At 44.1% G+C, this 12,817-nt stretch overlaps 1 protein-coding gene across 1 annotated transcript in view; it reads left to right on the top strand.

The window, feature by feature from the left end:
* Positions 1–6,101, top strand: part of BARD1 (BRCA1 associated RING domain 1) — a 55,617-nt gene extending 49,516 nt beyond the window's left edge. The window contains exons 10-11 of the mRNA XM_064159063.1: positions 3,874–3,971; positions 4,654–6,101. Of these exons, the coding sequence (XP_064015133.1) occupies positions 3,874–3,971; positions 4,654–4,983 (428 nt within the window). The 3' untranslated portion in view covers positions 4,984–6,101. The remainder of the gene's footprint in view (positions 1–3,873; positions 3,972–4,653) is intronic.
* Positions 6,102–12,817: the final 6,716 nt, after the last annotated feature.

Below are 12,817 nucleotides of genomic sequence, written 5' to 3'. Positions count from 1 at the left end.
TCTCTTTCCAAGTGATATTATTACCATCCACTGCACAGCTAATCCATAGCAAGGCTGCCATGAGGTATGTTGAAGCCTAAAGCACCACCTCATCTGAGCCTAAGGATGCCAGTGACTGACTTTCCTCTTTGGCAGACCAAGTGTTAGATGAGACTGCTTGAAATGTCCCTGAATGCAATGGTTCCAGAAAGCATTTGCTCTTGTCTATCAGATATAACAAAACCCATGAGTTGGGGCAAATCCTGCTTCTGTGTCTTGCACAAAAAAAGAGGAATTGAAAATGTCTCATTTTTCTGTCGCCAAAAACCAGAGAGTCTGCTCCAAAAAGGGCTGTGTGCATGTAGGCCTGACAATGTTGCCTTTAGCATATTTATGGTAAAGGAAAACACCTAGGCACTGAGAACTTGTGCTCCTGGGTTTTTGCCCTAGCCAGAACACGTATATCTGATTTGACACAGATCTGTTCCCATTCTGGCTGGCTATGAAAAGGGGAAATTAATGAGGATGCTGATCATGCAGACTCTGGCTAGACAAATGGTCTGTTTGCATACTTCCAGTTTTTCAGGGAAACAAATGCTTATCTTGTGGTTGTAGATACAGTGAAAACAGGACACTTGTAGATGAGCCTCTCGCTGCCTTGAAAGATTGTGACCGTGTGTGACAAGGAGCGATGTATGAGGTGTACAGATCCTTTGGAGCCTTCCAGTGTGAAATGGGCAGATGTATATGCAAAACAGACAGAACTGGTTTTCCAGCATAGACATCACTGCACTAGCATTGGCCACTTTCATCACTTCACTTTTGTTTCCAGGCAAGTAACAGTACAAAAAGACATCACAGCCTTTTGTATTCATTCAATCTTCTATTACTTTAGTACCACATTTGCTCCATTTAGCAATGCTGCCACTGGATGTTCAATTTATGAGCTATACTCACCATATAAAAGCCTCATCTCTGCAGTGAAAGTCCTTGAAATTGAGCTTTTGGTGGTAGATTGAAATAAAACATGCTCTTAATGAGTGGATGGTTCTGTTCTTAGGAGTAGATGCGATGATTTTTCCTTTATTGTGACACTGATGGGTGTCTGTCTTGTCTTGGAAGGATAAAATAACCATGTAAGTTGAGAGGCAAATTGACACAGGAAGTCTTGTTGAGTTGTGATAAGAAACACAAAATGGAAACAACTTTATTTTTGGCTTATGAGTACTTTGACAATAAGTTATTAGTATTCATTGAGGATGAGTGAGTAAGCAGCTTTCCTGCAAATTGCATGACCAGGTTGCCTTCCGGTTTTGTACACATTCATGTTAATTTTCTTTGAAGGAATGAACAAGTGCAAATTATTGACCCAAGCCTTGTACCTAGAGGGAGGGAGATATGTATTGTCAGAGTCTTCAACCAGTGGTGGGTTTCTGTGTAAGGTTTTGGGTTTACTTTTTTTTTAAATGAAAGTAGATGGGAGGACTTCTGGGAACTAAAATTATGAATTCCTGTTGCATTTTGTAAGTCTGTATGAACTGGTAGTAAATTACTAAGATCTGACTTTCAGGATCTCTTGGCTGCTGTGGTAGCCAAGTACCTCTATCAGTGGTACTTCTCTTCATAGTCTTGGAGTTTTCTACCTTTTTAAGGCTCAGATTCCCACATTTTTATAGTAGCCTTCCAGTACCTGAAGGAGGCCTACAAGAAAGCCAGAAAGAGACTTTATTCAGAGGTTGTGATAGGACAAGTGGGGAATGGATTGAAGTTTGAGGAGGGTAGATTTAGGCTAGATATTAGAAAGGAATTATTTACAGTGGAACAGATTGCCCAGGGAGATTGTGGATGTCTCTCCCTGGAGCTATTCAGTGCCAGGCTGGATGAGGCCTTGGGCAACCTGGTCTAATGGATGCTGTCTCTGTCCATGGTAGGGTGATTGGAACTAGACAGTCTTTAAGGTCCCTTGTGCTAGTTTGAAGCAAGCTAGAAAGTTTGGGTGAACTAGATTACAGGCTATGAAAGGAAAACAATGGTGATGTCTACTTCCCTCATAGGCTTGCTGACATTTATAAGAAAAAGAAATAAAAACGTAGATAACCACTTCTGCTGGGGAACTGGCTGAGCTGTATCTCTCTCTGACTAATCCACTTTGCTTCCTAACCCCTTGGCTGAACCCCCATTCTCCCAACTGGGGTAAGGTTGAGAGGGGTAGGGGGAAGGTGAAGGGGCGGTTGGGAGCCCCTCCTGGGGACTCAGGTTTCTGGGAGAATCATAGAATCAACCAGGTTGGAAGAGACCTCCAAGATCATCCAGTCCAACCTAGCACCCAGCCCTATCCAGTCAACTAGACCATGGCACTAAGTGCCTCATCCAGGCTTTTCTTGAACACCTCCAGGAACGGTGCCTCCACCACCTCCCTGGGCAGCCCATTCCAATGCCAATCACTCTCTCTGGCAAGAACTTCCTCCTAACATCCAGCCTATACCTACCCCGGCACAACTTGAGACTGTGCCCCCTTGTTCTGTTGCTGGTTGCCTGGGAGAAGAGATTGACCCCCACCTGGCTACAACCTCCCTTCAGGTATTTGTAGACAGCAATGAGGTCCCCCCTGAGCCTCCTCTTCTCCAGGCTAAACACCCCCAGCTCCCTCAGCCTCTCCTCATAGGGTTTGCGTTCCAGGCCCTTCACCAGCTTTGTTGCCCTTCTCTGGACACGCTTCAGCACCTCAACATCTCTCTTGAATTTCTGTATTACCTTTTAATTTGTATATACTGTAAATATCTGCTTGTATATTCTGCTAAGCTATAAATAATAAGCTTCATTCAATTTCCAGAGCCAGCTGAGTCTAGTCTGGGTGATTTCCTAAAGTGGGGGGGGGGGGGGGGGGCAGGGAACACCCAAACCGTCACAGTCCCTTCCAACCCAAGCCATTCTATGATTCTCTTCTATGTTTTTACTTCTAGTTTTGTTTAGTTTGGGTTTGGTGGTTTTTGTTTAATACTCTGAGTTTCATATTTGCACAATAGATTAAGAAATGCTGCGCAAGGTGTGAAGAGCTACTCTCAAAGTTACAACCCTGATAACACTGCAAATCCTTGTGGAACAGTTTTCAAAACCAGCTTTGCAAACTAACTTTCTTGGCTAATTTTTTATTAATAAGTGCAGTATAGGTGCAGGCAAAATGTTCCACCCTTGAATGGGTGACCACAGCAATTTCTCTCTCCAAAGTGAGGTCAGGTAGTAGCTTTAACTGATGGTAGTGGTACATTAGCATTGGGAAAAAGACCTAGCCCTAAAACAAGGTAAAAGCACATTGACTCCAAAAGACAGTCTCATTATGCACCAGTGGTGGCAGAAATGAATGTCACTGTTAAACCCTAGCATAAATCTCCAGTTTGCGCTGATCTTGGAGACCTTGAAATCCCATCTGATTTGTTATTTGAGCCCACAGCTGTTTGGAAACAGCTTTGTGCTTGCTTTGTAATTGCTCTTTCTAAGGCAATTGCTTCTGTATCACAACTGCAGAGCTGGTTGTACATGCTGGCTTTAAGCTTCCAAATGATCAGCAATTTGACATTTGACATTAAGTGGTTGACCTTTAGTGGGTATGAGGAAAAGCTAATAATTCCTGGAGTTTACAGCACTGATTTTACTGTGATACTGCTTCTCTTTAACTTGCATCTTTAACCACTGTTGTAAATTCTGTCAAGTTTAAAAGCGAGTTGCCGAAACACGCAAGCTTTGATGCTGTGTTTTGCATTGTGGGTAATCCTTTTACTTCATTGCAGCTCTTCAGTTGCTGAAATGTCATGCAAGCCTCTGTTAAAGCACGAGATCTGTAATCTGACTTCCTCACTGTGTGTGTTTGGGTCTTTTTTTTTTTTCTATTTATAGGGGTTCAAGCCTGCCTACAAAGCAGAGTACGAGAACAGGAAGAGAAGTACGAAATCCAAGGTGGCCCACGAAGAGGCCGGCTCAACAGAGAACAGCTGGTGAGTTTTATTGCATGAGACAGATTATCTCAATGACCTTTGGCTCACACACTTTTGCCCTTTGCCACAGGTGCAGTAGATGTAAAATTTTAATGTAGCCTTGTACAGAAATTTGATTATGTGCAAGGTGATGGAAAGAACTGTGAACACCCATAAAGCTGTCACTTTCCTCTATTGGTGGATATGTTGCTGTAACCTTGTTAGAGGGAACGCTGTGTTACATCCATGGAAGTAGCTGGATAGGACAGGAAGTGATGCTTTTGAATCTACTGTAATACTCTGAAATACTGTAAGAAAAATGGTTTTGTTACTCCATATTTTCCATATGTGACCACTTTTATATTTAAAGGGGTTCATTTCTGGTTATTTTCTGGATTATGCTGCAGAAGTTCATGAAATGTGTTCTAACAGCAGCTGTAAATATTCCTAGCTCCTGCATAAACCCTGCTGTGCTGGGAAATACTTGAACATAAGCAAGAATTCACCATGTAAGCAAGCTTTTGTTGATTGCATACTAAGAGCACCTTGCACATGTTCTAACTTCCAGTCTTGGTTACTTTAAATTCTTTTTTTTTTTTTCTGTAGGTTTTGCTTGTTCTTTTCCTCTGTTTTCCTGTGTACTCAGCTACAAAGTCCTATTTTTATCTTTTGTTGTTGTTTGTTTTTTCTCCACCCACTTTAGCTGCCCAAACTGTTTGATGGATGCTACTTCTATTTTTTGGGATCTTTCAGCCGTCACCAGAAGAATGATCTTGTGGAGCTGGTGAAGGCAGCAGGAGGACAAATCTTGGTTAGGCAGCCCAAACCAGAGAGTGATGTCACGCAGACGATCAACACGGTGGCTTACCATGCAGAATCTGCTTCTGACCAGAGATTTTGCACTCAGTATATTATCTATGATGTGGCTTCTAAATTCAAGCCAGAGAAAATTCGTCAAGGCAAAGTCTGGATGGCCCCCTCCAGCTGGCTTATAGACTGTGTGATGTCCTTTCAGCTTCTGCCTGTTAAATGAGCATCTCTGTCTCATAAGAGTTTAAAATGTGGTGAATCTTGAGCAGCTGGAACACTCTGGTGGTCACTGGGCTGAAGATGATGACTTGTGTTTTATGCTTAGGAGCATGGAAGAGCTTTTGGCTCTTCAGATAAGTTGCTAAGATCACCACAGATGTGCTGGAATGAATGAACATTCAGTGGAGGAGAGAGGTAAATACACTGCCTTGGGTTATTCAGTATGCTTTCTTTTCACATTTAACTGCAGTAATCGCTGACAGTTTGGAACTAAGAGGTTTGCAAAATGAAGCCTTTTGCATTCTTGATGTAAACCATCCCTTCCTAGGTGATAGAGCATTGCCTCCTTCCTTTTCCTTTGAGTATCCATTGACAAGGATCTGCTGCCTGTTGTCCAGATTTCTTAGCCAGGCCAAAGATTGTATCCTCAGAAAACCAAAAGGAGTATGCATCTGAACATGGTAGTTTGCCTGTATTGACATCTTTTCTGTCAGGCACCCGTGATGCTTCCTCTAAATTCTTGCACCTCAATTTTGCAGGGAATTATTGGCATGAGATAAGTCTTGCCTAAATTAGAGTGGAGCTAGTGGTCCTAATTCATTTGGAAACAGACAGTTTTGAGAACACCACCTTTAAAAATGTTGATCTAAAATTCCTTATCTGTAGCAGGAGTGATGCTTTACTTCTGTCCTCTTTTATGCTTGAAAATCCATAACTCCAATTCTATTTTTCAAAGGTTTCTAGGCATCAAAGTCCCTATTAAGATAAGAATTTCTGTAAGTGTGGATCATGGTAACCTTAATGAAAAAAATATTAATGATGACAAAAGAATTATGCCTTGCTTTGTACAATTGCACTTAAACTCAGCAGCGTTCGATTCTACGTATTTATTATGCTATTTGTCATAATTGGTCAGAAGTTCTGATAATCACTTCCTTGCTCTGTGCTTCTGTCATGTCTCACATCTATTGTGTTGTCTTGGTTTGTGAATTGATAATTTAAAAATGGTGAGTTGTAATCATATGCAATGAGAATAATGGTTGTGAGGTGGGGGTTGGGCAACAAAAAAGTTTGTTGTTTGCTTTTGCATTGCTTGTAATAATAAAACTTAGGTGCAAATAAGTTTGGAGTATTTTACTGGATGAGTAAGCAGAAATGTAAGTACTTTTCTGTGGGCCTGCCCTAGCTGTGAAGATAGCACATCCACCTGCAGGAGCACCTCTTCCACACATGAAAGTTGTTTTCTGTAGCCATCACCAGTGGAAACCTGCCAATTGTCAGTGTGCTCTGCAGAACTCCTGGGAGTTACAGGTATGACTTGTAATAGCATCTACTAGACTCTGGAGTATCTCGGTCTGTCACTTTTCTGCTAGTCTGAATCCTTGCTCTTCATTAAATGCAGTTCTCAATTACTTGTATGTCTGAGTGAGCAAAAACCTAGAGCTCATTGACAAGCGGGACAGCCCATGGAACTGTGTTGTGGAGGGCCTGTAGGCCCGAAAATAGGCTTATTTATGCCTGCTCTGCCTGGACATGTCTCTCTGCCTGCACCAGGGGTAAAGGAGCACAAAGGGGCACAACAGACTGGGGCCATAAAGTCAGTTGCCCAGAACACCTGATTGTGTAAGTCCCCACACGCCCAGCTCGGGCCTGCCTGGTGCTGGGCCCATGTGGTTCCCATATTTGGAGTCCAGGCCTGTGGGTTTTACCTGTGGTAAGGTTTGACTGACTGCCAACCTGATTGCTCATTCGAGTGGCCAATGAGACCATTAACTCTCGGCCCACAGTTAATAAACAGGGGTGCACAGGCTCATGTGCAGCCTTCCCCACGTTGCTTGCAGCTCCGCCACATTGCTTGCTTGCCTGCCTGCATACCTCCTGGCAGCTTTATGCCTGCCTTTAAGCAGTGTTAGACCTGTGCTCAGACTGCACGGAGTCCTGCCTCTGCACCTGGAGATCCTGCCTGCGTGCCTCTGGAGAGAGCAGCCAGCAGGAGCCAGCAGCAAGGTCAGAGACTGCCATTTCCCCTGATGCCAGAGGATTCCAGCCTCAAAGCCCACAGGCAGAGACCCTGAAGAATTGGACACTAGGCACAGGCTGACGCAGCCCCGGAGGGTGATTGATAAGAATTGTGAGTAGATGCCTCTGTAATTTCTATTGCCTCTGCCATAAAGCAGAGAGTAGCTTTCAGCTCAGCTTTGCTGGGCAAATAGTGTAAGAGCCCAGGCGGCATTAAGCCACAGGGAAACTCTCTCTCTCTGTATGTAGTTTGAAACTAAGCTGGGGGCAGATGTGACTGAGTTGGAGGGCAGAAGGGCTCTGCAGCGGGAGCTTGACCGCCTGGACAGATGGGCAGAGTCCAATGGGATGGGGTTCAATAGCTCCAAGTGCAGGGTGCTGCACTTTGGCCACAACAACCCCATGTAGAGATACAGGCTGGGGCTGGAGTGGCTGGAGAGCAGCCAGACAGAGAGGGATCTGGGGGTGCTGCTTGATACCCGCCTGAACATGAGCCAGCAGTGTGCCCAGGTGGCCAAGAGAGCCAGTGGCATCCTGGCCTGCATCAGGAATGGTGTGGTCAGCAGGAGCAGGGAGGTCATTCTGCCCCTGTACTCTGCACTGCTTAGACCACACCTTGAGTACTGCGTTCAGTTCTGGGCACCCCGGTTTAGGAGGGACATTGAGATGCTTGAGCGTGTCCAGAGAAGGGCGACGAGGCTGGTGAGAGGCCTCAAGCACAGCCCTACGAGGAGAGGCTGAGGGAGCTGGGATTGTTTAGCCTGGAGAAGAGGAGGCTCAGGGGTGACCTTGCTGTCTACAACTACCTGAAGGGTGGTTGTGGCCAGGAGGAGGTTGCTCTCTTCTCTCAGGTGGCCAGCACCAGAACAAGAGGACACAGCCTCGGGCTGTGCCAGGGGAAATTTAGGCTGGAGGTGAGGAGAAAGTTCTTCACTGAGAGAGTCATTGGACACTGGAATGGGCTGCCCGGGGAGGTGGTGGAGTCGCCGTCCCTGGGGCTGTTCAAGGCAAGGTTGGACGTGGCACTTGGTGCCATGGTCTAGCCTTGAGCTCTGTGGTAAAGGGTTGGACTTGATGATCTGTGAGGTCTCTTCCAACCCTGATGATACTGTGATACTGTTTGCTGGTTATTAATAAGTTTCTGTAGATATATATTCCCATAATGTCTTCATGATCGTATAAAGAACAATTTAATAATGAGGTTCAGTGGTTGGGGGTGGCAAGAGTTGAAAATATTGGACTTAAATAAATATATATATATATATTTATAAATATTATCTCCCATTAACTGATTTCTCCCCTCTGCCAAATAGGCATAGGTACTGGGAATCCCCCTCTGTGACAAACTGGTGTGCGCTGGGGGGTTGTGCAGATAAGCGCTGGCAGCAAAGAAGGTTCAGTGTTAATACGGCATGGGATTGGTCATTTATTTTACCAGTTGTAGCACAGGTTAGCTTGGCATTTCATGACACATCACTATACCCAGTGCAGGGTTCATTGCACAAAACAGTAAATCTCTGCAGAGTTCTTAAGAATGGAGCTTTTCTGCTGTGGTCTTAGGGAGGAATCTGACCCCTTGGGAATCCTGTGGTGTCCTTAAGTAGAGGAAGCAGATTTACAAATTTTAAGGGCTGTTGTTCCTTGGCAACTAAAAGGCATTGTTAGAAAATTGCTGTCAGTGCTTGCTTGCTTGCTTTTTTTTTCCTTAAAGTTGCACTCCACACTTTTCCTGTAGTCTTGTTCCTTTGAATCATAGAATGATTTTAGTTGGAAGAGACCTTAAAGATTGAGCCCACTCCTTAAGCCACCCTTGCCACATCCCCACTAAACTAAGTTCAGCACCAAATCTACACACCCTTTAAATCTTCCCAGGGACGAGCAGCCTATTCCATTTCTTGACAGCATTTTTGCTGAAGAAGTTTTTTCTAATGTCCATTCTAAACCTGACGTGGTGTGACTTGAGGCCGTTTCTTCTTGTCCTATTGCTTGTATCTTAGGAGAAAAGACTGACACTCACCTTTATACTACATCCTTTCAGGTACTTGTAGAGAGCAAGAAGGTCCCTTCTCAGCTGCCTTTCCTCCTAGGCAATCCCAATTTCCTCAGCCTTTCCTCACAATACTTGTTCTCTAGACCCTCCCTTCACTCATTTCATTGCCTTTCTCTGCATGTGCTGCAGCACCTCAATGTCCTTCTTGCAGCGAGGGACCCAAAACTGAACCTAGTATTTGAAGTGCAGCATCACTAGCACTGAATACAGGGGCAAAATCCCTTCCCTACTCCCACTGGCCAAGATTTCTGACACATCCCAGGATGCTGTTGGTTTTGGCCTCCTGAGCAAATTGTGTCATGTTCTCAAGCAAAATTAGTATCAAACCACATCAAGTTCCTTCCTCTGAATCGTACTGAGGAGTGATCCCATACACTTCCCATTGACGTGAATGCACAGGATGAATTCTGATTTGTCTCCTTAAGATCTCTTCACTTTGAGTGTGACCAGCTTCTGTAGCCTTACACTCCTGGAGAGCCTCACAGAACAGTAAGTAGACTGCCACCCAAGCAGCAGCAGATGTCAAACACTGGTGAAGCAATAGGTAAGTACACAGACTCTGCTTAGGTCATTCTTGGTAATCATTAACAGTAGAAGGATAGCACTAGATAAAACGTCTTTTAAAGAGCCTTATAGTAAGGATAAATCAAGTCCCTTAATCTCCTGGATAGATTCTGGCTTATAAAAGCAATGTTGTAAAATTGTGAGGCGTATTGTAACTGGTGTGTAGGGATCATTCCTCACTGCCTCTTCTAGTCCAAAATCAGGAGTTCATTAAAGGAAGCTAGGTAGGAGGCAAACTCAAAACAGAGGAGGTGTTCCAAGCAATATAAGTAGACTTGCAGCATTGATAGCTGCAGCTCATCATGGGTCTGAACCAAGCAGTACATGAGTTCATCAAAGAAAATCTATTAAAGGTTAGTAAAGAACCTTAACCTCCCTCTAAAGTGCATATACTTAATGTGCATTGATAATTTGAAGAGATGAAGTCCAAAGACTTGCATTCTGGATTATACAAGTTTAATTAATCTTGGACTTAAGGGGATGAAAAGCTGGACATGAGCTGGCTCACAGTTTGTGATGTGCATTGCAGCCTAGAAGGCCAACTGTATCCTGATTGACCATATCAAAAGCAGTGTGGCCAGAGGGTTAAGAGAGGGGATTCTGCCTCCTCAGTGTCCTGTGGTGAAAGCCCACCTGCTGTGCTGCGTTCGGCTCTGCAGTCCTCAGCACAAGAAAGACATGGACCTGTTGAACTGAGTCCAGAGGCAGCTACAAAAATGATCAAAGGGCTGGAACACCTCTGCTGTGAGGACAGACTGGGAGAATTGGGACTGTTCATCTTGGATAAGAGAAGGCTCTGGGGAGATATTGTTGCAGCTGTTGAGTACTTGAAAGGGACCTATAAGAAAGATGAGGGATGTCTATCTAGCAGGGTGTGTTGGGACAGGCATTAAGAATTTTAAGCTAAAAAAGCAGAGATTTAGACTAGATCTAAAATGGAGGGGGGGAAGAAAAATTGTAGTAAGGGTGGTGAAACACTGGCCCAGGTTGTCCAGAGAAATAGTAGAAGCCCCATGCCTGGAAACATTTCAGGTCAGGTTGGATGGGGCTCTGAGCAACCTGATACAGCTAAAGATGTCCCTGCTCAATGCAGGTGAGTTGAACTAGATGGTCTTTAAGGTCCTTTCCAACCCAAACCCATCCTATGAGTCTGTGATTTATACCTCAAAAAACACTGAGTCTCAGGCTAACGATTTGCAGGCAGCTTTCCTTGAACTTTATCTCATTATGAATTGCTTCATCTGAGATGCTCAATAACAGCTTCAGCAGCAATGTCTGGAGCTCCGTGGCATCTTGTTTAACCACCAATCATTAGTGGAATGTAACATTATTAATACATATTGTATAGCAGTTTTGAGTGGCTGTGGCCTGTGGGAGACTATGAGAACTCTGGCTGCTTGGTTTGCTTTTGTTTTCAGTTGTTTTGTATGGGGGTTTAGGGTTTATTTTGAGTGCATGAGTATTGAAATGAAAGATGCTTGAGAGTATTGAGATTGCTTCCTTGCTTTGGTGTCCTGGGTAGATCCCAGGGAATGTAGCCATAGAGTAGCTTACACTTTGGCTGTTTCTACCTCTGGTCACTTGTTTTCAAAGGTGGTCTCTGCTTCTTTTATTCATAAAATATCAATAGTTCTCTTTAGACTTTGTTCCTCCAGCTATAAAACAAAACCTGTTCTCAGTTGCTGAACACCAAGGATTCATTTTGTAATTCAAGATGCTCAGAAGTGGGCAGGTGGCCCACAAAGAAGAGCTTATCAGAGCAATGTAGGAGAGTTGGATGTTGCACTATTTCTGTCAGTGTTTGAAGGAAACACCAGGCAAAGGGGTAGTACCAAACAGTGGTGGCTACTTTTGCTCTCAAATTGTCATGCTTGGGAGGTACTTGGGGGCTGTCATCTCACAGTCCTCTTCTGAAAGGGTAACAAGCATGGGAGGATCCAAGGACTTGCATCTCTTTAACAACAAAGACTTCAACAAGTGCTTCACCCAACTAGCTTCAACATAACCTCTATTAGGCTATGTTAGAGCAGGTTGGACCTGATCAGATGAGCAGAACCTGACACAAAGTTATCCATGATCAGTCTGGGCAAGATTCACAGAAGGAGCAAAAGCAACTGAAGATAAAAACATTCAAAGAAGGGAATCACTCCAGGCAGGAAATTGAAGCTGGTTCTATTGCCTAGATCTTGTGTCTTATTTTAGACCAAACTCAGCCTGGAGCAGTAATTTTATGCTTCAGTCTTCTGGCAGATCACCACTTTGAGGAAACTTGTAGGACAAAGATGTCTGTGTGGAAGTTGGACTTTTTCTCCTTTTCCCTGGAGAAAGAGGCTCAGGAGAGACTTTGTTCTCTACAATTACCTGAAGGGAGTTTGTAGCAAAGTGAGATTTGGTCTTTTCTCTCAAGTAACAAGTGATAGGACAAGATGAAACAGCCTAGGGGCTGTTGCACTAGGGGAGCAGTGTTGGATGTTAGGAAAATTTTCTTCACCAAAAAGGTCATTAAGCCCTGAAATAGGCTGCCCAGGAAGGTGGTGAAGTCCTCATCCCTGGAGGTATTTAAAAGACATGTAGGTTTGTATCCGAGTGACACAACTTGTTGGCAGACTTGGTAGTGATGGATTAGCAGTTGGATTTGATGATCTTTAAGGTCTTTAACAATGTAAATGATGCTGTGATTCTATTCTGTGAAGCCATAGACTTTTAGAGCTACACACTGGTGCACATTATTTGGGGCAAACATGTGAACATAAGGATCATCTGGTTCCCCTGCCCATACTTTCTCAGCTGCTTCCAGTTTGCATGGGCTAGCTTTCCTATCAGGGTGATAGAGAGAAAGGGAGAAATCTGTTAGTAACTGCCAGTGCTGCAGTGCCAGTAGAACTTTTGGGCAGGAGCATCTGTTCTGGCCTGACTTTGTGCATCAGCTGAACTGGCAGCAAAGTCTGGAGAGCAGCAACGTGGGATCTTGCTGAGGGACAGGTCTATGCAGAGAATAGCAAAGCAGAGCAAAGCTTTTCTTTCTCCCCCTCATCTATTTTGTACCTGAGTGCTGGGGAATTACCTGGGTTTGGAAATGGAGTGAATTTGATGTCAGGTTAATTGGTATTAATCGGTTTGAATCTGTGTCCTCTTTCTGACTCGCTCATACTGTGCAAGAAAAAGCAGGTTGATGGGAAGGTTTGAATCTTCCTCTCTGATACCA

The sequence above is a fragment of the Pogoniulus pusillus genome, chromosome 2 (assembly GCF_015220805.1).
Source record: "Pogoniulus pusillus isolate bPogPus1 chromosome 2, bPogPus1.pri, whole genome shotgun sequence".
Classification (NCBI taxonomy): domain Eukaryota; kingdom Metazoa; phylum Chordata; class Aves; order Piciformes; family Lybiidae; genus Pogoniulus; species Pogoniulus pusillus.
The sequence above is the reverse complement of the archived record's forward strand: the minus strand, read 5'-3'. Positions and strand labels throughout refer to the sequence as shown.